This window comes from Xiphias gladius, chromosome 21, assembly GCF_016859285.1.
Source record: "Xiphias gladius isolate SHS-SW01 ecotype Sanya breed wild chromosome 21, ASM1685928v1, whole genome shotgun sequence".
Lineage (NCBI taxonomy): Eukaryota > Metazoa > Chordata > Actinopteri > Istiophoriformes > Xiphiidae > Xiphias > Xiphias gladius.
The window spans coordinates 17,677,788-17,703,505 of record NC_053420.1 but is presented as its reverse complement, the minus strand read 5'-3'; the positions used below and the strand labels follow the sequence as shown (position 1 = coordinate 17,703,505).

The window sequence follows — 25,718 nt, the reverse complement described above, 5'->3', positions numbered from 1 at the left end:
GATTTTAGCTGCGCTCAGTTGAACTTTCCACTTTCAGAAGATTAATTTCAAAACTGTCTTTTAGTGTCAAACTCTGAGCATATATCATTCTGCAAAGCAGAGGTCAAATATCCAAAAGAAGTGACCATTACCACAACATATTTTTCACCGGACGGGGACTTAAAGTAAAAGAATTAACTGAAAAATGTACCTGAAATCATTAAAAAGTAAGAGCACTCCTTCAGCAGAATGACCCCTCTCAAATGGTTTATCAATGCAGATATACAGCATGGCTACATCTGACAATTATTATCATTATTGGTTAATCAGCTGTAATTTTCCTGGTTAATGATCAATTGTTTGGTCCATAAACTGTGATGAAATAGCCAGAATGCCCACCAGGATTTCCCTGAGCCCATGAAGACATCTTAACATTTCTTGTTTTGTCTGACAGCAGTCTGAAACCTTCAATAATATGTAGGGCGTATTTTAATGCATTAGCTGGTTGAGAGGTCGAGCAGTTTTAACGATTTTATGTAACTGGGTTGTTTAATCTATAAAAATGCTTCATATCTAATAAAATGACTGTATGTTTTATATGAGTAACCTTAATCATCAATATAATCTGTATATATAATATGAATTATAAATGTAGTGGAGTATAAAGTAAAATATTTCCCTCTGAACTGTTGTAGCCTAGAAGTGCCGTATAAAATAACATCAAATGTAAATAAATAAAGTACAAGTTCCCTTAAAATTGTACCTAACTCTGTTTTGATTCTATATTGGACCAAAAACACAAATTTAGCATGAAGTTGAATGTAGAAATCTCAAACCCACAAGCTTCCAATGAGCACTCAAAAGCAGCAGAAAAACTACAACTGTGGCATCAGTGGTCACTGTATCTTCAATAAAACCCTGACATTATGTTATATCATGTAAAGGTCCACAGCACCTTAGCTCATTCCACAGCTCTATGGTGTCACCTTGTGGACTGTCTCCTGACCCTCAAGAGAAGAATTAACAACTGTTGTTGAACTCCCTTTACTTTTTTACACCATTTTTGTACTACAGTCAGATAGACAATAAGATATGGAATTATATGCGTCTGGGAAACATTGTGAGATTAAAATCCATAAATCATAAAACTACATATTATCGGCGTGTTTTTATTGCTGAGAAATATTTGCCTAAAATGTCAGGTCTTACTGTGGCTGTTTACGGCCATAGTGGTCCATTTAAAGCTGTTATTATTCTGATTTTTCAGCCACATAATCTAATGCTCCATTTAGGAAATTAAAATGTAGGTGAACTACTGAAAAACTCACACTAATCTCCTACCAATCTCCTGTTTCCAAGAACATCATATAAACATCATATAAAGATGTGTCCTGATTGTCATATCTGATAGATAATAATAGATGAAAGTTCTGTTACCTCATTATCTTTATTGCAACATTGTTTACAGTACAACAACTGCCAGCAACATATTAAAATATATAGAGATACAAGAAAATAGACATTAATTGAAGGACAAAAAGGTCTAAAAGCACTTTGAAAGTGATTACATTTATATTTTTAATTGGACTAAAACTTTAATTTGCTATTTACATTATACAAACTAGATATGCATATAGAATATAAAGGGTATACATTTATATACATTATTTATAACTTCTGGCCGATGTCAATATTTAATATGTTACTATTCAATCATACACATTTCAATAAATCACACAGATATGGAGACTAACAACACTGTCTCTAAATGCAGGTCCTAAGAGATCATCTTGTATCAGCCACTAACACAGTGTATCCCCTTACTTTGTTGCCTGTGTTTATGTTTATTTTTTGCGCGTTGTGAGGTTTTGAAGTTTTTTGTGTATGTGCACCATTGAAAAAACAGTTTATGAAACTCACCTGATTTACCAAATGGCTTTACGATACATACAGCCAAAAATGAAGGTCAAACTACTAACAGGAAGTCAGGGATAAATATAATCCTTGCATTGGTCAAACAACAGCGAACACTAAATTATCCCCCGGTGGCTGATTCAGATGATTCCCTCTGTATACAGATACATACAGACAACCAAGTGCCTAGATATAATCAAATCAAAATTGATTAAAAGAGGTTTTTTCGTGTAACAGATTGACAGGACAACACTGAGTTACCCATACAGCACTCACTGTAGTCTGGTGTAACAGATTTTATCTTTAAAAAAATAATGAAATGTAGGCAAGTACACCAGCTCACTAACAACTCCAAGTTAGTAGGTTAATGTCTGCCAACAAAGCAGCAAGGGAGTCAGAAATGACCCATACTATAACACTGATGATATACCACTGACTAAAACAGACAGATATAATTAAAAAAAAAAAAAAAAAACATAAAAAACAATCATTAACAGGTTTTGCATCTTGCATTTCATCACTGAATCAGATTCAACTGATACGCCCAAATAAACATTAAACATGAAGTTTAAAACAACAGTTAATCTATCAATATCAATGTAGGAGGCAAATACTTGGATTATACTTCTGATCAGAGTATAGGTCCAGGTTTAACAACACAAATGCATATAGTTACTATAGTTCAAATACAGTGGAGCCATGTTTTCATTTTTTAAACAACACAGACACTTAAAAACCTCCAACAGTACATCCATCTCATTTGTTATTTCATCTGCAAAACAGACCACAGGAGCTAATGATCACAGGGGCTCAAAGGAAAGCTACATTTATCATTATTTCAAGTAACGTTTGAGAAGACATCCGTATTATACCATCGATACATAGCTAATTTTTCCATAATCTACATTAGATTGATTAGTTTATCAAAGATTTAGTCATACAAAGGGACATACCTTTAAATCACATCTAGCAAATGTGAGAATTTCTTAGAAATAATTCGCCTGTGTTTCAACTTATTAATGGCTACAAGAAGTTGTGCTTGTCAAAGGAAAGTGCTATTGCTAACCACCAACTTTTCATGATTGTTAAAGAGACAGTAATCCCAACACTGTTACTAACCACTTCATGAAGCATCCCTGTTGTTGTTTTATACATGTTTTGGTTATCTCTGTTCAGAAACAACACATCAGATCTTGCAGGTAAAAATCGTTCCAGCTCGATGATAAGGAACGCTGAGCGGTAACTTTCTTCTCCTCCTTTTATTCACCACTTTGATCTGTACAATCCAACTGCTGAGGTCTTCAGTACCATTTATCACTGTCATGTACACAGCAATACTGAAAAAGGAAAACTCTTTGAACAACATAGGCATTCTTTCATACAGTGATCTGAACAGCCAAAACCCAGTTAAAAATGCTCCTGACCTTAGACCTGCCTCTAGGATATTGATCGCCTCGGCAAGCATTAACTGAGGACCATCCCATCAGTCCTAACTGCATCGTCTCAGGTTTTCATCAAGGAGAAGTTATTAATAAAAATGTACATCTAGATCATTTTGTGTAGGAGTATAATGACAAATGTGCTCATGACACTGTACCACTTACTTTTAGTGGTTTGGCACCCCGCTCTGTCAGGGGTGATGTATCTCTAAACCTTAAAATAAACAGCAGCTGTTGTCAACAGTTTCCAGTCTTTATGCTAAGCTAAGGTAACCGGGCTGTAGCTTCATATTCACTGTACAGACATGAGAGTGGAGTCAATCTTCTCACCTAACTCTCGGCAAGGAAGCTAGTAAGCACATTTCGCAAAATTTTTAACAATTCTTCTAACTTTATCTCTTCAGGTGCACAGAACCGCAAAGATGTAGTTATTCAAATAAATTTGAATAATAATAATAATAATAACGCTAGTCTTCAAAATCATAAAAGAATGGTCTATCATTCAATAAATTTCATTCAAAACAGTTAAAAGGGAGCTGCCTCAGATTGTATATTTTAATCTGAGTAGCAGTTTGCAGATCATTGATCATCCTAGGATAAGACAGGGTGGCGGATGCTATCAATCAACACAGGGACAGGTGTATAAAGACAGCAGCATCCTACATTGTTACTTTTCTGTTTTGTTTTGTTTTTTTAACTTCCATCTCACAAGGCACAGCCTCCAAATGTCAACATCAATCTTTATGCACCTGGCCTCTGAGTGAAATCACTATCAGCTTTTGCAAGATGGTTCTACTGGCCTGGATCTGCGGTCACTGTTTGGCAGGATGTCCAGTACAACGTAATGTCATTAGGGTGAGAGCATTTGTAGAGGGACAGCGAGCTGTCCTGAATGCTAGACTCCTCCTCTGTGGCCAATATTCTCCAATGGAGAAAGATAGAGCATCTTCAACATCAAACATGATCCAAAGTAAAAACAGTAACATAACAACACAGATCTAAAACAACAATATAAAACCTGAAAAAAATGGAAGGTGGTGCCTAGTGACCACTGCTGGCTTTACTGGTGCCCGATGTCCAGTCAATGATGATAAAGCTGAGGCTCATTATCATAAACAGGAAGCCTATCCCAGCAAAACAAGCAGCCTGAAAGAGAGAGTGAGTGATGAGGGCGACAGAGAACAGGAGATGGGGAGATCATTGTAAGACAATTAACTTGACGCATCATTTTCAGACAGTGTTATGATATTTCCAGTAACTTCCAGAGTAAATCATTGACTATGTGAGTTACTGTAACCAGACACATTTTTCAGTGTTACTTTGCCAATGCCGGTAAAAAGCCCAAACATTGCTGGATTTCTGAGATTTATACCGTTATCAATATTTGAGAATCAAATCCAATAATGACACATAGACCGATATTCTTTTTTTTTTTTCACATCTGATCACACCCAGAGGTAAAATAGACTTAAGTCCAGAAGGGGCGGTAAAACAATGCTTTTCACTCTGGTATGCCAAGATATGTGCTAAGTACGATATTTTACAGCTGAAAAACAAGTAATGGTATCACTCTTTCTAAATTACCTCGAACATATCTTTGGCATTTCAGTACTTCAGTTTCTTGTTACTGATCGGCCGACAAAAATGCCAATATTGATATATCTTTTCAGAATTTTTGACGCCTTTAAACTCCAACCAACACAACTCAAAATGTCTGTCAGTGAAAAATCACTACTTAGTCAGTTTCAATCCACAGAGCATCTACTGTACATTGATGCCACATTTTTAAACAGATCTGCTTTATGTTACCTCACCTAACCTAACCCCAAATCAAAACAAGTATACTGAACTTAATTTTTCTGTTATTCTCATCTGATGCTCACCAGGATTTTGGGCACCGAGCGGAGTGGCTCCTCTTCTTTGGGTACAATACGAATATAGAAGATGGCAGGGAAGATGAAGATGAGACAAGGGGCAGATGTGGCACCTAGAAAGCGGGCAACAACAAATTCTCCGTAAATTCTCACTCCCTTCACTTCTCATTAAGAGCTACTGGCTGTCTGACAGCGCTGTAGTTACGATGTGGGAAAACAGCAGAAAAGGTGGAAAAGGAATTAGCTCATATTTATTTTGTTCCACCAGCAGAAATGAAAATTGATGATATGAGGCTTTTGAATATAAGGTTTCAGGTATGAATAAGCCTGTTGGACTCCATCTGTAAAAGTACTGCTCATTACCCCACACCAGAGTCCCAGAGTTAGTGGAAAAAAATCTCTCCTCCAAGATTTAATTGTCACTCTCAAAATCCTAATTATTGCATTATTGCATAATGTCCCATATTGACAGTTAGAAGAAGTTACCTCTAAAAATACAAGTCCGATGTCTGCTGCACATTTTTCAACCTTGTGTCACTTCATTGCTCAAACAGTTTGCAGTACAATAATGTATAATCCTCCTTCTTTCCAACTGCAAGTGGGCACTCATGTAAATATCAACGTCTTTAATATCAAATGTCGATATATGACTTTCTTTGCATGTCAATAACTTTGCAGAGGGTAAGCACGCATAATCCATGGATATCTAGGCTTGTAACAGATCATGAAAGCTACTCAGGATTTGTCATGGTGCCTCCACTAGTGTTGGTGCTTCATGTGTCAGAACCACCCTGGTCCCAGGGTTGGTCAAAACCTACCAATGATCCCAAAGATGCCCAGGATGTTGGGGGCAAAGATGACCAGCAGGTTGATAAAAGTGAGCAGAACGAAGGCAATGGCGATGTGGCGGGGCCAGTAGAAGGTCTTGTTGGGAAATATCATCTGCTGAATTGCTCTCCGTACCTGTTCATAACAAAAAAAGGCCATTTGCAAGTGTTTCACTGTATTTTAAAACAATGTGGAGTCACTGCATGAAGAAAAATCATTGTTATGATTATTTGTCAGAGTTTGAACTGTGGGTGCTAAAATTTTACTTACAGGGAAGAGCACAATGGGAACAGTGAGTGTGACAGCAGTGAGCACAGCCACACGCACACACAAAATCAAAGTGTCATACGGGTCAATACGGCTGTAGGTGTGAAGCAGCTCCGCTTCCACTTCGCCTGGAAGAGATGAAAACAGAGGGAAATTGAGTAGGTCTAAGGATGATGATCCTTCCCCAAACCGACTAGAAAAACATCACTTGTACTAAAAATATTAATTACTTAGAACATAAAAATAGGATACATATAATATTGATATAAATTGCAATACTTTCTAAGCAGTAGCAACAAAAACCATGCTTTATTAATTTGTTTGCAATATGCAAGTAAATCTAATAAAATCTTTATACATCATGAAGCCTTTTAAGTGCAGTTGTTGACAGTAGCAGTGAAAATGGTCGTTTTAAGATCTTCAGTAAGACCACTAGAGGGGGTGGATGCATCATGATGCTTTTCAGCCTACGCAGGATTACTGCTCTGCTATGACATGCTGTAGTGATTCAGACTTAACAATATGTTTACATGAAAACAAAAAAAAAATTAACTCATGTGGGGCATGGATAAAGACATCGAGAAGCAAAATGAGGCAGTGTAGCAAAAAATGACTAGATCGATAGATAGATAGACAGAAAGATGGAGCCAGAGAGCCTCTGCAATGGGAGGAGGACCATGCCTCACCATAGAAAGTTAGGTATCCAAAAAGAGCAGCCAGGAAGTACATGCAGTACATGACTGCAATGGAGATGTTGGCCACATGCTGCATCTTTTTCTTGGTGGCACTGAAATCAGAAGATATTGCAATGTGGTGTCACACACACACACACACACACACACACACACACACACACACACACACACACACACACACACACACACACACACACACACACACACAAACATACAAGATCAGGGCATCCACCGACAAATAACTGCATAATGCCCATACAGAAAGCATGAAGCCCAGTTACTGTGAAATACCATCTTAAATTGTGGGGATATTAGTGTTGCAGGAATAAGCTTCAAATATTCAATAACACATCCAAATCAGTCCGAGGAAAGCAAGCAACAGTGGTTCAAAGCATGATGATAAATTCACAAAAACAACATGCTACATCATACAAGCTGTGCCAACTCATTTCAAAATTAAGTGACAGCAGTGCATGTGACTAGGTTATGATCAGCCATGCACAAAGCAGACATAATAGCCTTCTTCTTTGTTATGCAACTGATTTTTTGTCCAAAAAATTTTTTTTTGTTTTCCATCATAAGAACATACTTGCGCAGCTCTGTGTAGATGGGCAGGACCTCAGGGTGGCACACAAAGGCGAACGCCAGGATGGGGATGGTGTAGGCCGTCTGAAAATGAATCCCAACAAGTCACCATAGATACAGCAGCACCATCCAGGACGTCTTACCACCAACCTCGCGCTTTACTGCCCATTATTCCTTCAGCCACATCACAGAGAGCTAATTCTTTCCCTGTGATTAACTTGGGCCTGGCTGCGGACCAGTTTTAGTCCATTTAAGAATGCCTTACATGTAAGCTGCTAAGCAGCAGGAATCACTCTTACTAGCCTGGGACTCATACATCTTTAAGGGATGCTAATAAAGACTTGATGGGATTTTATAAAAACTAGGGGGCAACTAATCAGTATCTGCTAATTCTCTGGAAAGTAAAATTGTTTCAATAAAGTAAAGAAGTATAATGTCACAATCAAACAAATTAAAGCAACTAGCTGTGATTAAGAGTCTTTCCAGAGTCTTGTCCTGCTGTAGAAGGTATGTACTGTGAGTAAAAAATAAAGGTACACAGAGAAATGTCAGGTCTTTCCCATTTCACTCATTACCTATCTCTTTGGCCCACAAAGGGCAAACTTGATGATCTCACTATAAGCAACAGAATGCCAAAGCAATTTTTTCTCTCCGTCTGACAGGAGCAGACAGCTCATGGGTCGCTGTCCATCATTAATCGCAGACTATTGTCTATCATTAACAGCTTGATCAAAGCCCTGACCTCCTCTGGGGTGCGACTGAGTGCTTCAAACCAAGTGTGATTTCCATGCTTGGATTGTGAACTGTCACTGGAAACATGCTGAAGATGACTATGACATAAGTGGGTGGCTGTCAGTGGCCATGGCAGTGGAGGTGGACTTGTATTTTCAGACTAAGTGACATGCGTAAACCTACCTGTGAGTTGAGGTTGACCATTTTGGGCATACAAGCAGGGTTGTCCTCCTCACCAGGATCCATAGCACTGATATTCAGAACACTGGTAGTGCCATTAAATGCAAAGTCCACAAATGGACAAGGGAGATTGAACTTCTTGTAGATGACCTGTACAGTGAAGAGGAGAGAGGCATTAGGCAGAAACAAAGGCTATGGGACACAGTTAGCATACAGACATGCATAAAATACGGCACTGAGAAAGCCAGAGAAAGGGAGAGAGAGCAATGCGTGGATTACAGCTCACACAGCCAAAACTAGGTCAGAGAGAGAAAGAGAACCAATACCGCCTGGAACTGCAGCATGCTAACATTAGTCCATGGCAATGAGTAGAGAGAGTGGGGAATACTAAAGAGGTGGTGGGAAGGTGAAAAAAATAAACATTTTTTTACAAGCTGATCCCAGTGCATCTGAATAAGCTGCCTTGATGTTTCTGCCAATAGGCAAGAAACAGGAAGCAAGCCACATGATGTCGAACTCACATGTATGTATACCATGAGTCAGAGGACTCACCGAAATGAGGAAGAAAACCATGCAGCTCAGGGAGAAGCCACTGGTATATCCCAGGTATCCTAAAACACAAATGCTTCATTAGCATTCCTATCATCTAGGATTACATGGTCATGCTAAATCTGAAATGTATTACACCCAAAATAGCATCTAGAAAATGCTAATTTAAGCTATGTGTAATATCTTCCTAGCTGCTTACTACTAATACTACTACTACTACTCTACTATTTAACTCTACTAACTAATCACTAGTGAGATATAGCCGCATTTCTTCTGTGCTGTATCTTCTACTGCATGCTCTTCAAGCCCTGTGGTGGACCAAACTGATTTACTGTGCTCGGAGATGGAGCTCATTACTGGCTCTGTTGTCCCTGATGTCTCGGCAGGAGACAGACTTCTTACTAGAGGTCAGCCAATACGCCTCCTTCTGTCACTTCCAAACTGGCTTTCCCTGCTTTTTGTTTTTCTTTTTCCACTTGTTTTGTTTCACATACTTGCTCATCTGAAGAGCGGCAATGCAGGGAGACTGCACGACACTCCACCAACCTTGTGAAACACGTTGGGTTTGTGTTTGTGTCACAGGAGCAACAGTGTTCTTACTTTAAAATCAGTGAACTCTTGTCAGTCTAGCAGTGCCGACAATTATCAGACAGGGCTAAACTTAAATAAGCAGGAGCATAAGCCATGTAACAAGGGACATCTCAGGAGCACAACATTGAAAATGGTCATGGAAGAAGAAGAAAGGAGGGGAAGAGAAAGACAGAGCAGGGTCCCTTAGCTCTGAAAAATCTTCTCTCTGCCAAGAAAAAAAATATTAATAAAACAAAGGCAGAGTTCAGCTCTAACATGGAAAATAACAAGCCCTTAAATAAAAACTAAATCATCCATGTGTGGGTCTCAAATCTTTACAACATCCACCTGAAGATATCTAAATACAAAGTATGACCGTTAGAGAATTTGTTATTAAAGCAGAAGTACCAAGGCTCAAGACTTGATGCTGAAAAACATCCCCTGTATCCTTGAGCTAGTAACTGTGTAAAGCCCTGTGAGCTCCACAGATCCTTCAAGATGCTGGGAAAAAGCAAGCTGGCAAACAAACAACAGCAAAAAATCTTTTCACAATGGTCAGTAATGTGAGCCCTTTAAAATAACAATATTCCCAGCTTCATTCCTATATTTTCACACCTGAGGTTTTTTTCATATATCTTTAAGTATTTTCTTTTAAATTCAATAATAATACAGTCGTGTTAGCCTTACAAAACCTTTTGTTAAAGCAAGACCATGTAACATTTGAGAGCAGAAATAACACATTATTCCTCTTAAATTAAAAGTTGAATTCTTGGCAATAAAGACACCATTGCTCAATGCAATACACTAATGGGTTTTGCTGTTACAGCCTTACTTGGTCTGGTATGACCATTAGATCATGGTGGCTAATGTTAGCAAACCTAAGGTAAATATTGCTGTATTACAGACATTACTGAGCCAACTGGCTGATTTTATTACTCTTCTAATGTGATTAATTCTAAACAGTGGTTCAGCATTTATCACATTATCCCATAACCGCCATTTGTAGCCTCATTGGCCACCGTTCAGCAGAAGTTACATAGCTTTGCTTTAACCTAATCATGCAAAAAACATAAAACAGAACAGAATGAGATGAGTATCCCACTTTAAAAAGGACATGATATTATACACTCACCTAACTGTTTCATGAGAGCCAGTGGTAATATCACTGCAATGGAAACAATGATCACAAGGTAGTTTCCGTTCAGGTACCATTCCCTGCAGAGAGTTACAAAGACACGGAGACAATTAAATGTTTTGATTTTGAATTACTCGGCTTAAACACTCCTCTCAATCTCACTTCTGTTAAGCATTTGCACTGTGTCAGATACTGATCGAGAAGACGCGGGAGAAAAGTGTGTGAAAGGCTGGATAATAATGAGGTGTGCACAGACAAGTCTCACATGGTGGAGAAGGCAGAGGCACTGGTTGGGGATTATTTTATATCTCCATAACTATGCCAAGCAGAGGTATTTTTATTCACAGCTAAAAAGATATGAACACAAATTAAACTCAGTATTTGCCAGGAATTTAAAAAATTTAGAGTGGAAGGAATAAGTCTCTCTGCTCCCTGTACCGCAGGACACCAAGGACTACAGCTGGCATTGAGGACACGGAAGTCATATCCTTGGTACTGTTACTTCCTCCAAGGAGTTTATGTTTTGACCCGCGTCTGTTTGTTTGTTTGTTTATTTGTCAGCAGGATTACGCAAAAAGTGCTGAACCGATTTGCAACGAACTTGGTAAGAGGATGGGCCATGGGCTAGGTAAGAACTCGAAAAATTTTGGTGCAGATCTGGTTAAAGGAAGTTATCACTTCCCTTTACATTGCGAGATAGCAAATTTTTCCACATTTTTGTCAGCTTCTCAGGAAATAATTTATGAATCCTGATGTAAAAACTCAGACATATTTATGGTGTTGAGATCTATGAGCTTGTACGGTTTGGTGCAGATCCAGATAATAATCTGGACACCAGATTATTATCTTGGTGTCCAGATAATAATCTGGATCTGGTGGAAGCAAATGCTGAATCCGCATTACACACAGAGTTGTACTTACTATGTTTTATGACAAATAAATAATTTATGTTATCAGACTACTTTCCTTTTTCCTAAGAGCTACACAGAAATGTCTAGGATTGTTAAGGTATGTGCTCTACTGAGTGCCTTTCTAGTTTATGGGAATGTTTTTAACCCTGAAGAGGGATTAAAATTAGACACAAGTTAAAAATGGCAGTTTTTTAGTCTGATTCTGGGATTTTTAGACTCAATATTGTTCAATTGAATGAAGAAAATGATTTAATAAAATCTTAGTATTCTTAGTATTTGTTCACCAAAATTATAATGATGGCAATAAGGCTTTGAAGTAGCATCTAGACAATCATCCTTGGGATGTATAGAAAATATAACCTAATTGTTAAATGAAAAAATTAAATGCAAGTAAAATTAATGATGGCTAGTGATAAATTACTTAGAGGAGTGGGGTTGTGATCGGGGAAACCAGAACCCTGACATCAGTAGTTATAAATTCCTGGCTATTTCATTAAACTTGGTGTCACAAAACTCTGTAAGGCTATGACTGGCTAAATAACTGAAATGGTTCTACCATTGTACTTCATCAGTCATTTATGGCGATATAAATATATATTGTGATACAGTGAATTTTCTGAAAAATCAGCTGTAAGACCTCTAAATAAGCATAGTAATGTTTGTTTCTGATTCATCATGAAAATGACATATCTCAAAATTCAAGGAACTTCATCACAATTATGTAAAAATCCAATATTACAAAAGAGTAGTCACATTTACTGATTTGCAACATTGCCCACAATGGTCTAATAAAACCAGTGATATTAATGGGGTCGCTACCAAGGTATGACAAGTATAAAAAAAATCTCAGATGAAAAATTTATATTGTCTCATGGTACATATTGTAAACACTGTTAATCCTAAAAATAATATTCTTCATTGAGGACACACGTTAACAAATGCCATAAGCTGTAATTTAACTTGTTAACTCCTGGGACTTGTGTTACAGTGACATGGTATCCGTTGGCTGACGCAGACTGAAGCGGAAACTATTATTAAGTGTAAACCTTGTGTATGACTAAACATTGTGCAAAGGCAGTGGGCTTACTTTCCACTGCGAAACTAAAGAAAAAACAAAACACCAGTTTGACCGAACAGAAGACATGAATATGAGAAGTTTGGCAGAACATATGACAAACAGATTCCACTGACATAACCCACAACATGCTATTACCTCATGCACGGCCATATCTAGGAAACAAACTTCTGCCAGCTATTCTTAAGATTGTCACAGTAAGGGTGATTCATTTCTTGTCTTCGATCAGGTGGGAGACAGTGCAGATATGCAACATCTGTTGCAACACATTCTGTACATTCACACATCTCAAAACAGAAGACGCTCATCTTTCCTGTTGTCATCCTGCCCTCCGGCCATCTGGACCAGGGACGCACTCACTGATACACACTTGCGCACAAAGTTTCAGCATTCTGTGCAAACATACATACAAACACACAGATGTACAATCACCAATAATCACAAAAAGCTACAAAAACTTGATAAGCAAATATACATAAAGAACTATCCATGCTGACATAGCAGCAGCTTGCTGACAAGTCGACAGGTTAAACAAACATGTTTACAGACACACACACACACACACACACACAAACACAAACACAAACACAAACACATCCTCAGGTGTTCATTGACTGTGCATGTGAACTGACCAGGGTCAAGTTTGTTAAAAGCAACACAAATCCAGAGACAGAGATAGGGACACACCCATGCATGTAAAAATGCAGAGGGTGGACGAAACAACAGGACCCCATACATATACGATACAATACAACATATTGACAGTGTGTCAGTGTGCCAGTGCAACACCACCGTAAACTACAGTTTCAAAAATGACCCTGGAGTTGATTCAAAACCTCTGGCACCTCCGAAGATCATCTTTTCAGTTTTTACTCATTTTCACTGAAAACATGAAGATGTTTGAGAAGAAGCAGATCAGTATCAAGGGAGTTGATTTTCACCCTGATTTTTTTAACGCAACCAAACGTTGTGCTTCCTGCTGCGAGAAGACCACATATATACACAGTGACATAACGTGTAGAAAAAAATGGGGGGGAAATGCACATCAGCCTCTGATTATGGTCCTACAGAGTCCCTCAAACTAATAACATAAACAGTAACAGTGATTTTCACCTGTACTTTTGTATTAAAGATTTTTTTTCATCTGATTTTAGATTATAAACTTTGTCACTCTGGTGTACATAAATTCTATTCTATGGAAGTATTTGTCGCAGAGCTGTTGAATTCGATTGCATCAGATTGCGAAGTGTCCCTGTTATTTTTCCCATCCTCTGTACAGTTTAGCAATATAAACACACACCCACTGACACGATGAAATGCCATTGGGACAATCTAGCCTGTCATTTCAAATAAACAGTGATTGTTGACCAAGGCCCACAGTACCAAGCACCGCTAGAGAGAGAAAACAGAACTGATATCAGAAAACAATGTGGACATGTCACAGCATATCACTTCTATAGTGGCAATATACAGTGGGACATATCTATACATTTATGAGCAAATGTGGTGGCAGCGGTCGTCTCTATTCTCTATACTACGGGTTGAGACCAGTGCAGCGCATGCTCTTGTTTCTTTTCTTAGCTCTGTTGTAATACTTTTTCGAAGCAGTAAAATGTCATCACCCCACTGCACATTTTAATAGGAGGGGACAGTCCCTCTGCTGCAAAAATTGCCGTGAGACTCTGCCCATTCATATTATAGGGTTCTGTATCCAGGCATACAACTGTATCATATAAATACACTCGAAATCTAAATCAAAGGAAGCGAGTGTTGTTTGTCTCGAAGGCCACCTGCACTGGCCATTGGTATCCCATGGTTTACGTTTTCAACCGTGGAGCCTAGCTGTGTTGTGCGTTTCTCGGTGGTGTGCTGCTCCCCTCCCTCAGGGTCACTATCACAGCTGTTCTCACGCCAGCTGCTCAGCACATGAGGAGAAGCACAAGGCCTGCAAACTGGAACAGCCTGACAGGAGTCTTCTGTGGAGGCTAAAATCTTTGCACACACAGGGTGACTGCATGAAGCCCCCACAGAGAAGTGACTGGATATCACACTGCTGTTTTTTTAACATGAGTAGATTACTTTTTAATCATTACAAGGCATGGCAGTGTCTAGAAAAGTCACACTGAAACAGATGTATTTACAGCATTTACTCCATATTGACTTATTTACTGCAACTGTGATCAAAAGTGTAGGCGGACTTTTATTTCATGATGTTTCATTTTTATTTTTCGAATTCTGCAGCATTTCAGGCAGTCAATAAACATTAAACTTGTGTAAATGAGATTTATGTGATGCTCTGAATGCAGACCAGCACTCTTGCATTGCATTTCGACAAACTGATCAACAGCACACTTGGTAGCTATAGAGGCTACATAACTTTAAAATATTCCTAAAAAAAACCCCAAAAAAGTCCAGTTTTTCTTTTAACGGGGTCATTTACATACAGTACGTAGAGAGAGAGAGAGAGAGAGAGAGAGAGAGAGAGAGAGAGAAAGAATTATTTTTAACAGAAATTGATTTTAATGTCTACATTTAATCAGATGTAATTCTTCCCTTAAGACATATCAGTACGTGTTCCCTAGATCTGAAGTCACATGTATTAGTACATAATGTGAGTGAAAAATTTCGTGGCATGCATTGACCGCTCACCCTGCAGGCTTATCCACCTTCAGAAAGGCTTGGATGACCAGAGGAAACTCATACTTGACTATGTACAGGTAACTGGACATGGCTGGGAAGAGGAGACAAAGACACACACCAGTGTGTTATTACTAACATACACAGAGGCTAATGTATGGTACAAACATGAAGGCGCATAAACACACAGGCTCAAAGTACACGTACACTAGTACATACACACACACACACACACACACACACACACACACACACACACACACACACACACACACACACACACACACACACACACACACACACACACACTTGGAGCACATATTTAATCCCTAGCAAAAAAAACACAGAATACCTTGAGTATTATCCCAGAAACGTGACAGAAAATTAAAAGAACTGTGTGTATGTGTAAGTATGAGGACAGATGCCCATGTGTGACCTCACCTCCAATATTCTGCAGAGTGATGGCAATACCTGCCGCCATCTTCCCCGGGGTCCCAAAGGCCCTGTAACCGAGCTGCTCATACGCACGAATACCTGAGCCACAAATACCAGATAAAAGCAAATTATCAATGTATTAAATCCACAGTAAAAAGGTCTTGCAGTGTAAAGCCACTGCAAATCTAATCAAGTATATACATGACAGAGCAGGTCATAGAGTACTGGGGGTTCACACATTGTGATCTTACCATCTTGACGATTGGCGGGTAATTTAAAGTTTTGCTAATCAGAAGATGCAGATTGTGAAGCTACATACGTACCTACAATACCAGATGACTTTAGCAGTAAATGGATGGAATATGATGAGAGTACTGCCACCACTGTTAGAAGTACCCTGAGACATACAAAACAAACATCGACAAAATGTGTTAGAACCAATTCTTTCACCAGCAAAAACACCATTGTTGTACCAAGTCTGACAACAGAAAATCGCACTGTACACGCTGTACGTTACTGCGTGGGCTATTTTTACAGCTGCAGCATAGATGTACTTTTTCTGGATGCCGGCACATAGATTGTGTTGGATGAGCAGAATCCCTGTGGCTCCTCTTTACACTGGATTGTTACTCCAGCTGAGCTAAGTAGACTGCCCTATCAGCCCCTCTGCCCTCTGCCACAGTAAGTAAGCACACACACCCAAGATGGCCTGTCTCAAAAGGAAGATTTCCAATGCAATGCTGAGACTGACAAAAAAGGAGGAAAATCTTTTGTAAACATTAATCTTGTTCCTCTTTGTTTCTCAGCGGTGGAATAATCCACGTCAGTCACAACAACATTAATTCCCTCCAATTTCAGAGCTAGACTCTCCAGCTTCTATCTTTTCTGGTTAATCTTTGTTTGATCGTTGAGAGCATTAGCTAGGTCTATTTTTTCAAACATATCCAACCATCCAGTGGTCTGTGCCAAGAGACCTGGGGCCAGAGGCAATACATGTTGCCTTTACCTGTGTGGATGTGGGACTTTTGCACCAATTTAACACGAAGAGGTCAAGAAATGCTTTGAAATGTTCCTATCGAAAAATTGTCAAGTACTGAAAGCTGGCAACAAATGTCTTACTTATGCACTGATCAGATAGTACCTGATTTACATAAAATTTTGACATTTTTACGCCGTATTTTCTGTAGGCAGCTGCGTGCGTCTGGACAACATGTAACATTTTTGAACCTTGGTCTTTTTAGTTAAAGGAAAAAGAAGGGTTTTGCAGATAAACTTGTTTATGTTCCTCTAGTTAGATATCAAAACACTTATTGGCACTAGTATTGAATAATGACGCTCTGTCCTAATCAAGACATTGACTACTTATGATTTCTCAACTGTATCTGCAACCTTACCCTACAGTTAATATGTTTGTGAGCACATGAGCACACTGCTGATGATGCAGAAATTAATTAAAATCAACAACCCCACTTCAATACAGGGAAAGTCAGCTATGCATTAATACTGTTTTATTGGCTGGCTAGGTCACATGATTATCTTTTACTACTAAGGGAGATGTTTGAGAATCATCCCAATTTTAAGAATTTTCTTAGAATTTCGACGCGGGACGAAGTTTTGTGAATGGAACCCTGATCTACTGTCTTTCACTGACCCAGTCCACCTCATTCCGACTATTTTCTTGCTCTTTTGTTGTTACTGTTGGCGACATTAACTTTCTCTCACACTCACTCTCTCTCCGTTCCTCTCTCCTTTTGGAAAGGCCAGGCAGCACGCCTTTCACTTCGTCTTCAACTCCTGGCCAGTTAACAGGTTTCTTTTATTTCTTTGGCTTTTCTTCAAGCTATGTGGAAGAATGCTGGGCTGACTTGCGGTGGAGGATTTAGTCAGTCAAGTGGCAGTGGGAGGACAGATCTGCTGACAGTCAGACAGACTGACACACTTGGGTCACTGTAGCTCTGCTAACAGCTTCCCACCCTACTGCATTCCTACCCAGGCCAGGGCCACTGACCCGCTGAAACCTCTCCAACAAAAATCTGTGTGATTTGAAAGATCGGGCCACAAGGGAAACAGAAGCAAAGGACATACCCAAATCCGTATTGGATATAATAAATTATCTAGTGCATTCCTTAACTTTAAGTGCATGAGTCACACAGTGGCTCTCAGTGTAGTCCAAAAACTGTCCTTACCTCAGCTATGTCCTCACTATAGTCTGAATGCTGCAAGTATCGCAGCTTCATATAGGATTGGATACACAACGTATTCTGCCATATAATCTATTAACATCCCTATTGTTCAGCTAATCCCAAACAATAAGCAAAATGCAACGCTTTTGACTTTTGTTTGATAATACATTCATAGTTTTAGTTACATGATGTAGTTATAGCTATCAATCAATAGGCATCAATGTTAACTTATGATGAGTGAACTGATGCATCTTGCCTCACATCACTCAGTGTGCAGGTTGAAGCGGACTAATGAAAGGCTTCAAGGCTCAATGTGCAGAATCAGTCTGCAGCAGTGGAGAGAATGAGAACAACCTACAGTACATAACGAAAATGTTCTGCAACAGGCCTGTTTTTTTGGGGGGGGTTTTCGCTATTGGTATTTACTTTGCCTTTGTTTACCTGCCTGTGTTTGAGCAAACATGGTCGCCTCATTTTTAGGTCTTCTGTCCCCTTAAGGCAGAACTAAGGTTCAGAGTGACACAGATAGGATGCTGATGGAAAAAAAAAAGATGAAATGTTTTTTGAGGCGATCACCAGCCGGGAGTCCAATGTGGAAAAAACTGCCTGTATTCCTTTGCTAAATATCTCACTGACCCAGTCCACCTCATTCCGACTATTTTCTTGCTCTTTTGTTGTTACTGTTGGCGACATTAACTTTCTCTCACACTCACTCTCTCTCCGTTCCTCTCTCCTTTTGGAAAGGCCAGGCAGCACGCCTTTCACTTCGTCTTCAACTCCTGGCCAGTTAACAGGTTTCTTTTATTTCTTTGGCTTTTCTTCAAGCTATGTGGAAGAATGCTGGGCTGACTTGCGGTGGAGGATTTAGTCAGTCAAGTGGCAGTGGGAGGACAGATCTGCTGACAGTCAGACAGACTGACACACTTGGGTCACTGTAGCTCTGCTAACAGCTTCCCACCCTACTGCATTCCTACCCGGGCCAGGGCCACTGACCCGCTGAAACCTCTCCAACAAAAATCTGTGTGATTTGAAAGATCGGGCCACAAGGGAAACAGAAGCAAAGGACATACCCAAATCCGTATTGGATATAATAAATTATCTAGTGCATTCCTTAACTTTAAGTGCATGAGTCACACAGTGGCTCTCAGTGTAGTCCAAAAACTGTCCATACCTCAGCTATGTCCTCACTATAGTTCGAATGCTGCAAGTATCGCAGCTTCATATAGGATTGGATACACAACGTATTCTGCCATATAAACTATAAACATCCCTATTGTTCAGCTAATCCCAAACAATAAGCAAAATGCAACGCTTTTGACTTTTGTTTGATAATACATTCATAGTTTTAGTTACATGATGTAGTTATAGCTATCAATCAATAGGCATCAATGTTAACTTATGATGAGTGAACTGATGCATCTTGCCTCACATCACTCAGTGTGCAGGTTGAAGCGGACTAATGAAAGGCTTCAAGGCTCAATGTGCAGAATCAGTCTGCAGCAGTGGAGAGAATGAGAACAACCTACAGTACATAACGAAAATGTTCTGCAACAGGCCTGTTTTTTTGGGGGGGGTTTTCGCTATTGGTATTTACTTTGCCTTTGTTTACCTGCCTGTGTTTGAGCAAACATGGTCGCCTCATTTTTAGGTCTTCTGTCCCCTTAAGGCAGAACTAAGGTTCAGAGTGACACAGATAGGATGCTGATGGAAAAAAAAAAGATGAAATGTTTTTTGAGGAGATCACCAGCCGGGAGTCCAATGTGGAAAAAACTGCCTGTATTCCTTTGCTAAATATCTCACTGACCCAGCCCCTGTATTTCTCAGTAGCGATTCTATTGTTTGATGCAAGATCACGCAGATACGCACACAAAGACACAGCCTTTCATCTATTACAGGATGGATAAATACACGCTATCTGTTCCATGTGGTCACGTACTATTAATTTGCACGCAATTACATGGATTCATCAGAGTGAAATGTAGATTAATCGGCTACAGTTCATTTCAGCTCCCATCTGGCCTGTCTAAGTGTCAAAGACAGTGGCGTTTGGTGACATGGGGTTCAGCCGGGTCCAAAAACCACAGTCACACACCTCGGCTCAAAATAAGGAGCTTTCTCTAACACGAGGGAAAATCCTCCAGACATGACTGCCTTGGAAAGGAGTTCAAATAACGTCCTTGAATAACATTTTAGGGCCATGATAGCTGTGGAACATTAAAACTAACTTCCCATCTCCCCCAGATTGATTTGAATCTTGAATGCTAACATGAATATGCTATTACTTTTCTGTTGTAGAGTTTGTTGAAATGAACAAACTGCCTGTGACCTGCAAAGGGAAGAGAACATGTAGTTTTTCACCTCAGTTTTATTTATTTGTGGCCTGTTTTTAAAGGTTTACATCTTCCGTGGGAACTAGTGAGCTTGGAAAATATAGAGTCAGAAATTATTCAGAGTTGGACTAAAGCATTGTTAGTTTTGGTCTTGCCATGGGATTTGTTGACAATAAGAAAAACCACATGCTTGTTTGAGCCACATTTAAAAGTGACTGGTTTAACAACGGGTTAAGAAAAGACCTTGGTAAGCCTTGTCAGAGAAGGGCAGTGCCAGAAGCAAGGCTACAGTGTCTTTCCCTCCACAGGGGGTTATACAAAGTGTCTTTACTGTTCTGGTACCATCTACTGTCATTATTCAATTTTTTGCGAGAAGTCAAGGTTTTACAACTCTGCAGCTACAAGGTCAAAAGACCCCCCCAGTGCATCTAATTCAAACACATAGAAACACATGTGGTTATTTGCTACATCTGCTCTTGCATTGGCACACGTTTAGAGCACAGGTAAGTGATTTCCAGTAGGCTATTAATCCGAGCCTTTATCATCATACAAAAGCACCCTGCGTCCCCAGTGTCTGTGTCATAAAGAGGGTGCGCTGCCTGGTTAATACAAGCCAATTACAATACAATTAGGGGCTATTTTTGTATGACGCAGAGCTTAGTGGGAAGAAATGACTCATACAACATCTGTAAGGTGTAGTTCTGCTCTAATGCTTTCAATCTGTAACCATGAAGTATCATATTTATCATATCACATGCACAGTATATGCAGAACTTACAAAAACAGGACGACCCCTGTGTTGGCCATGGCATATGCCAGACCTAGGATTCCACTTCCCATGATTGCATTGCCCAGGTTGAAGACTGACATTCCAAATGAGGTTTTTCCTTCAAACTACAATGGATGCAAGACAGAGGAGAGGAATGTCAAATTCTCTAATAGTGCTTGAAGGTATTGCACATAATTCAGTATAATATATATAAGTTGTATATATCTAGAATTATATTATAAATATATGACTGAGAATAGCCTGTTGGCTGTGTTTGAACTTACATCGGTAAAGCGTGTCGTCTTCTTGTCCTCCACGCCCGACAGGAACTCCTGGCTCTCTGGGAGGTTGGCCTCAGTATTCTCAGTTCTGTGGGGACTAATGAAAAGAAACATGGTCATAAGAAAATGAATTAACACAACTAACACAACACAACTAACAAAAACACTCAAGATTCATCGCAAACAATGTAATTTTTTTATTATAGATAAGGTTTTGGTTTAGAACAAGTTTCTTTTCTGTGCATCTGTGCTACTTCCCACACAAGACACAACTGACACAGACAGCACACACTGAATTTGAGACACATTCGTAATTGTAACATACATACCCAGCATTCTGGGCACTATTGGGTACAGTTTCCCTACAACCAATGCAGAGAGAGGCCATCCATCACCCAACGAGAGCACAAAGTGGAAAAACAACACCGTGAGTCATAATATAAAAAGTCAAATAATACAGTGAAGGGACCATTTATAAATTATCATCTGTATCCTAGAGAGAGACATTTTAATTAAACCATCTATTACAGAGAACAAGGGTACAAAAACTGCAGCTACACAGCCAGTGACATGATAATTAGGCAGTGAGCTTACTCCATTATCCCGCACATATTATAATGCACAATGAGTGAGCAGGTAGGAGGTAAATGTTTTCCTCAAAGGCACTCCATAAGGCAGTTAATGGACGTACAGTATTTGCTGTTATACAGATTGTGCCTGCAACCCTGCAGTTATGGGACAATCACTCTAGTGACAAGGCTGAACTGTCACCCCAGGCAGCAGGGTGACATAATCAGTCTCACCATCACACACAATTAGCTGCTATGTTGTATCTCTCTCCCTAATGTACTGCGAGCATTGAGGCCTCTGATTCAGATAATATTTTACTAATCCCTCTAGGTGATGTACATAGAATTACAGCCAAATGAACAACATCATATCTTGTTTCTATAAGTGAGGGTCACGTCCCTCTCGTGCTAATGGAAGCAGCCTCTTGATTAACAGAGAAACAGGCGCCGGCAAGTGACTCATGACACCGATTTCATTTGATGTTCTGTTTACACGCAGCACACAGCGTGTAATGTGATGTGATGCATGAGAAAACGACACGTGAGACCCTCAGTAAATGGCAGGTTAAGATGGCAAGCAAAAGCACCCAGTGAATCAAATCAACTTACTTTAATATTGGCAACAGGCCTAAAACAGAGGACGGAATGTTCAAAGGAAAGAGATTCTCAAACTGACAGGTTTTTTTCACTGATTTATCCTTTTCCTGATGTATTTAGTACCAATGAATGGAGTCACATTTATTTGTGATGTTCTGACACCCACATGAGATTTTTGTCACGACCCAGTACTATGGAGAAATACATACTAGGAAAACCTACATGTTTTGCTCGAAATAAATGCATTCTTGGTCTAAAGAGCAGTGTATTTTTCCACCTTGAAATATTTTTTTTTTTAAACACCGGAAGCCTCTGCAATGTGCAGTCAATCCTCAAGTAGTTGTCTATGACCGCATAAAATACCTCACATTGTATCTGTGGGTTTAGATTTTGTGTGGGTAAAAAGGGCAACATAAAAGACCAAAATTACTCTAGTATTATTGTTTAAATGTGTGACCAAGTAGCCATATTAGTCTGGTTGCAGACCTCTAAATCGACAGTGTCACAATTTTCTTAATTTTGCCTCTGTACACCACCAAGATGGATCTGAAATGAAGCCATATAGATGTGATTGAAGTGTATGCGTTCAGCTTTAATTGAAGCGGTTTAACATAAATATCAAATTAACCGTTTAGGAATTACAGCCATTCTTATACATAGTCCCTCATTTCCAGAGGCTCAAAAGTAATTGGACAAACCAAAATTATTATGAACGTACGAAATTATTTTTTAATACATGGATGAGGATCCTTGGCAGTCAATGACTGCCTTAGGTGTGGATCCCATGGACGTCACCAAATGCTGAGTTTCCTCCTTTGAGATGCTTTGGCAGGCCTGCAGGTACCTTCAGTTGCTGCTTTTTCGTGAGTCTTGCTGCCCTCTGTTTTTTCTTCAGTAAGTGAAAAGCATGCTCAATTGGGTTGATATCGGTTAACCGACTATTGGAGAATATTCCCTTTCTTTTCCTTTCTATTCTTTGGGTCATGATCCATCTGTACTCTGAAGCACCGTCCTATCAGTTTTGCATCATTTGGCTGAATCAGAGCAGATAGTTTAGCCCTGTACACTACAAAATTCATCCTGCTACTTCTAAGAGCATTCACGTCATCAATAAACACCAGTGACCCCGTTCCGCTGGCAGCCATACATGCCCATGCAATAACCCTGCCTCCACCATGAGAGATGATGTGGTTTGATTTGGATCATGAGCCGTTCCTTTCCTTCTCCATACTCTTCTCTTCTCATCATTCTGGTACAAGTTAATCTTGGTTTCATCTGTTCTTAGAACCTTGTTCCAAAACTGGGCAAATACGTATGAACCTAACTGTAACAACCCCTAACAATTTCCTTCATTTGGGAACAAATAATGCCTTTACAAAGTATTATTAACAGATCAATGTACACTGCATTAAGTAGGGGTACACTCACTTTCCACCGTCCTCTGTCGGTGGTGTTTTGGCCGATGCTGTGATCTCCTCACCGGGCTCATGGCCTTTCCCATTAGGAATAGCGTTCACCTCAGCAGGAGCGGTGTCCACAGCCTCAGTTGGTTTATCTTCACTCATATCTGCTCGTGTGCCTTGGTGTGTATGTAATAATCCGTCTGTTGAGATGTGTTAATGTTTGAGGCTGTGTGAATGTTTGGAAAGTGCTGTGAGAGTGAGGTTTTTTATTTTCCTCCTGGGGTCTGGGATCTGTGGAAGAAAAAAATATGGGCGATTAGCATAACATTTTGCAATGGAACAGACAGACTACTGTCCAGCATTTCCCTGACGGTCCAGGTGAGAGACAGGAACAACGACACTCTTGTAAACCACTCATTTCATTTCATGACTCATGTAGTGAGGACTCAAATATTTTCCAGTAACAGAAGTGGGAAATTCATCGAGGGATGCTTGTCTATTGTAAAGCAGGTAGTACAGGGCCAGACAGGAAATGAGGGGAGAGAGATAACGGTATAACATACAACTAAGGTCCCTGGCTTGAATTGAACCAGGAACGCTGCGGTCATGTCGTATTGACCTTAACTATCTGGCTATCAGGAAGCGCCAGGGATGTAAATTTCAAATGATTCTCATCATCATTTCTTAAAATCTTATACCTGTACAAACATCTACTCTCACATTAAAATTGTATAATTTCTTCTGCCTTACAATGACGACCATCTTCTTGCCCCAACATTAAGCGCATTTTTTGGTTTTATTTAGAAATGTTGTTTTCAATCAAAAATCTGAATTAATTTCACAAATGGTAAAATACAGTGTGACTACACACTTTCTTCCATGGGCTACACACACTGATTAGATTCAGTTACCTTTTCTCAGAAATTTCACACCATTCACAAAATCAGTGGAACACCTTGTCACATTATATATGCACTATAAAAGCAAACTAGTTAACTCATGAACCACCCACACAGGTGATTTTTACTTATTATTATTATGCTGATTAGAAATCATCTCAGGACTGCTGGGCATGCTGTCTGATAACCTCACGTATTACGACAGCATAGCTCTGTCCACACACAGTTTAATATATAATAACTAGAATGCTTGAAAACACCTGTGTGGGTTTGCAAGGCCTGGAATTTGTTTATTCTCTGTATCACACCTGACTGTGTGAATACGGAACACTTTTAACACTGGGATCAAAGAAATATGAGCTTTTTTTTTCAGTTCATGAGGATCTGATTAATAACGTACCATGGCTGTCCAATGAAAATTTTGTATCTCCAATTTTGGTGATTCAAAGTTTTTCAGCTAAATAGAGGGATTAAAGTGATCCTTCTTACGTTAAATAAACCATATAAAAACCTAGGGGGTTATCTGAAAATTGTCATTTTTACTTGTAACCTAAAGAAATAAAACAATTCCCAGTATGTTAGTCAAAATATAGAGTTGACCATGAATAGATGTTTTGGCAAATCCCATGAATAATTGACACATCAACTGACAGGTCTAAGCACAGAGTAAACAGAACCTTTATTTATCTGTGACACTCTGGGCTTTGCGTCAGGCCTCTATTTCCGGGGTATCCTGTTGTGGTGTCTTAGCTGACCATCTGGCTTGTGGGGGCCCAAAAAACCCCTATGACATGTATCTCCTGGATGCTGTTGACCAAAGCCCTGTATCTGGCTGGCCCTGAATGATCTCCTTTGCTCTACTGCATGAACAGCATTGGAGGC

The 25,718-nt window shown here is 39.5% G+C and overlaps 1 protein-coding gene across 2 annotated transcripts in view; it reads right to left on the bottom strand.

The window, feature by feature from the left end:
• Window positions 1-4,373: 4,373 nt before the first annotated feature.
• The window catches only part of LOC120782919 (sodium-coupled neutral amino acid transporter 3-like), a 36,899-nt gene continuing 15,554 nt past the window's right edge, over window positions 4,374-25,718 (bottom strand). For both annotated transcript variants that reach the window (XM_040115481.1, XM_040115482.1), the window contains exons 2-16: window positions 23,963-24,228; window positions 21,372-21,465; window positions 21,097-21,212; window positions 16,129-16,202; window positions 15,812-15,904; window positions 15,383-15,464; window positions 10,745-10,827; window positions 9,046-9,104; window positions 8,497-8,643; window positions 7,586-7,665; window positions 6,988-7,088; window positions 6,305-6,429; window positions 6,025-6,169; window positions 5,216-5,319; window positions 4,374-4,478 (exon numbers count right to left, since the gene is read on the bottom strand). In XM_040115481.1, coding sequence (XP_039971415.1) covers window positions 4,374-4,478; window positions 5,216-5,319; window positions 6,025-6,169; window positions 6,305-6,429; window positions 6,988-7,088; window positions 7,586-7,665; window positions 8,497-8,643; window positions 9,046-9,104; window positions 10,745-10,827; window positions 15,383-15,464; window positions 15,812-15,904; window positions 16,129-16,202; window positions 21,097-21,212; window positions 21,372-21,465; window positions 23,963-24,099 — 1,545 coding nt within the window. In that variant the 5' untranslated portion in view covers window positions 24,100-24,228. The remainder of the gene's footprint in view (window positions 4,479-5,215; window positions 5,320-6,024; window positions 6,170-6,304; window positions 6,430-6,987; window positions 7,089-7,585; window positions 7,666-8,496; window positions 8,644-9,045; window positions 9,105-10,744; window positions 10,828-15,382; window positions 15,465-15,811; window positions 15,905-16,128; window positions 16,203-21,096; window positions 21,213-21,371; window positions 21,466-23,962; window positions 24,229-25,718) is intronic.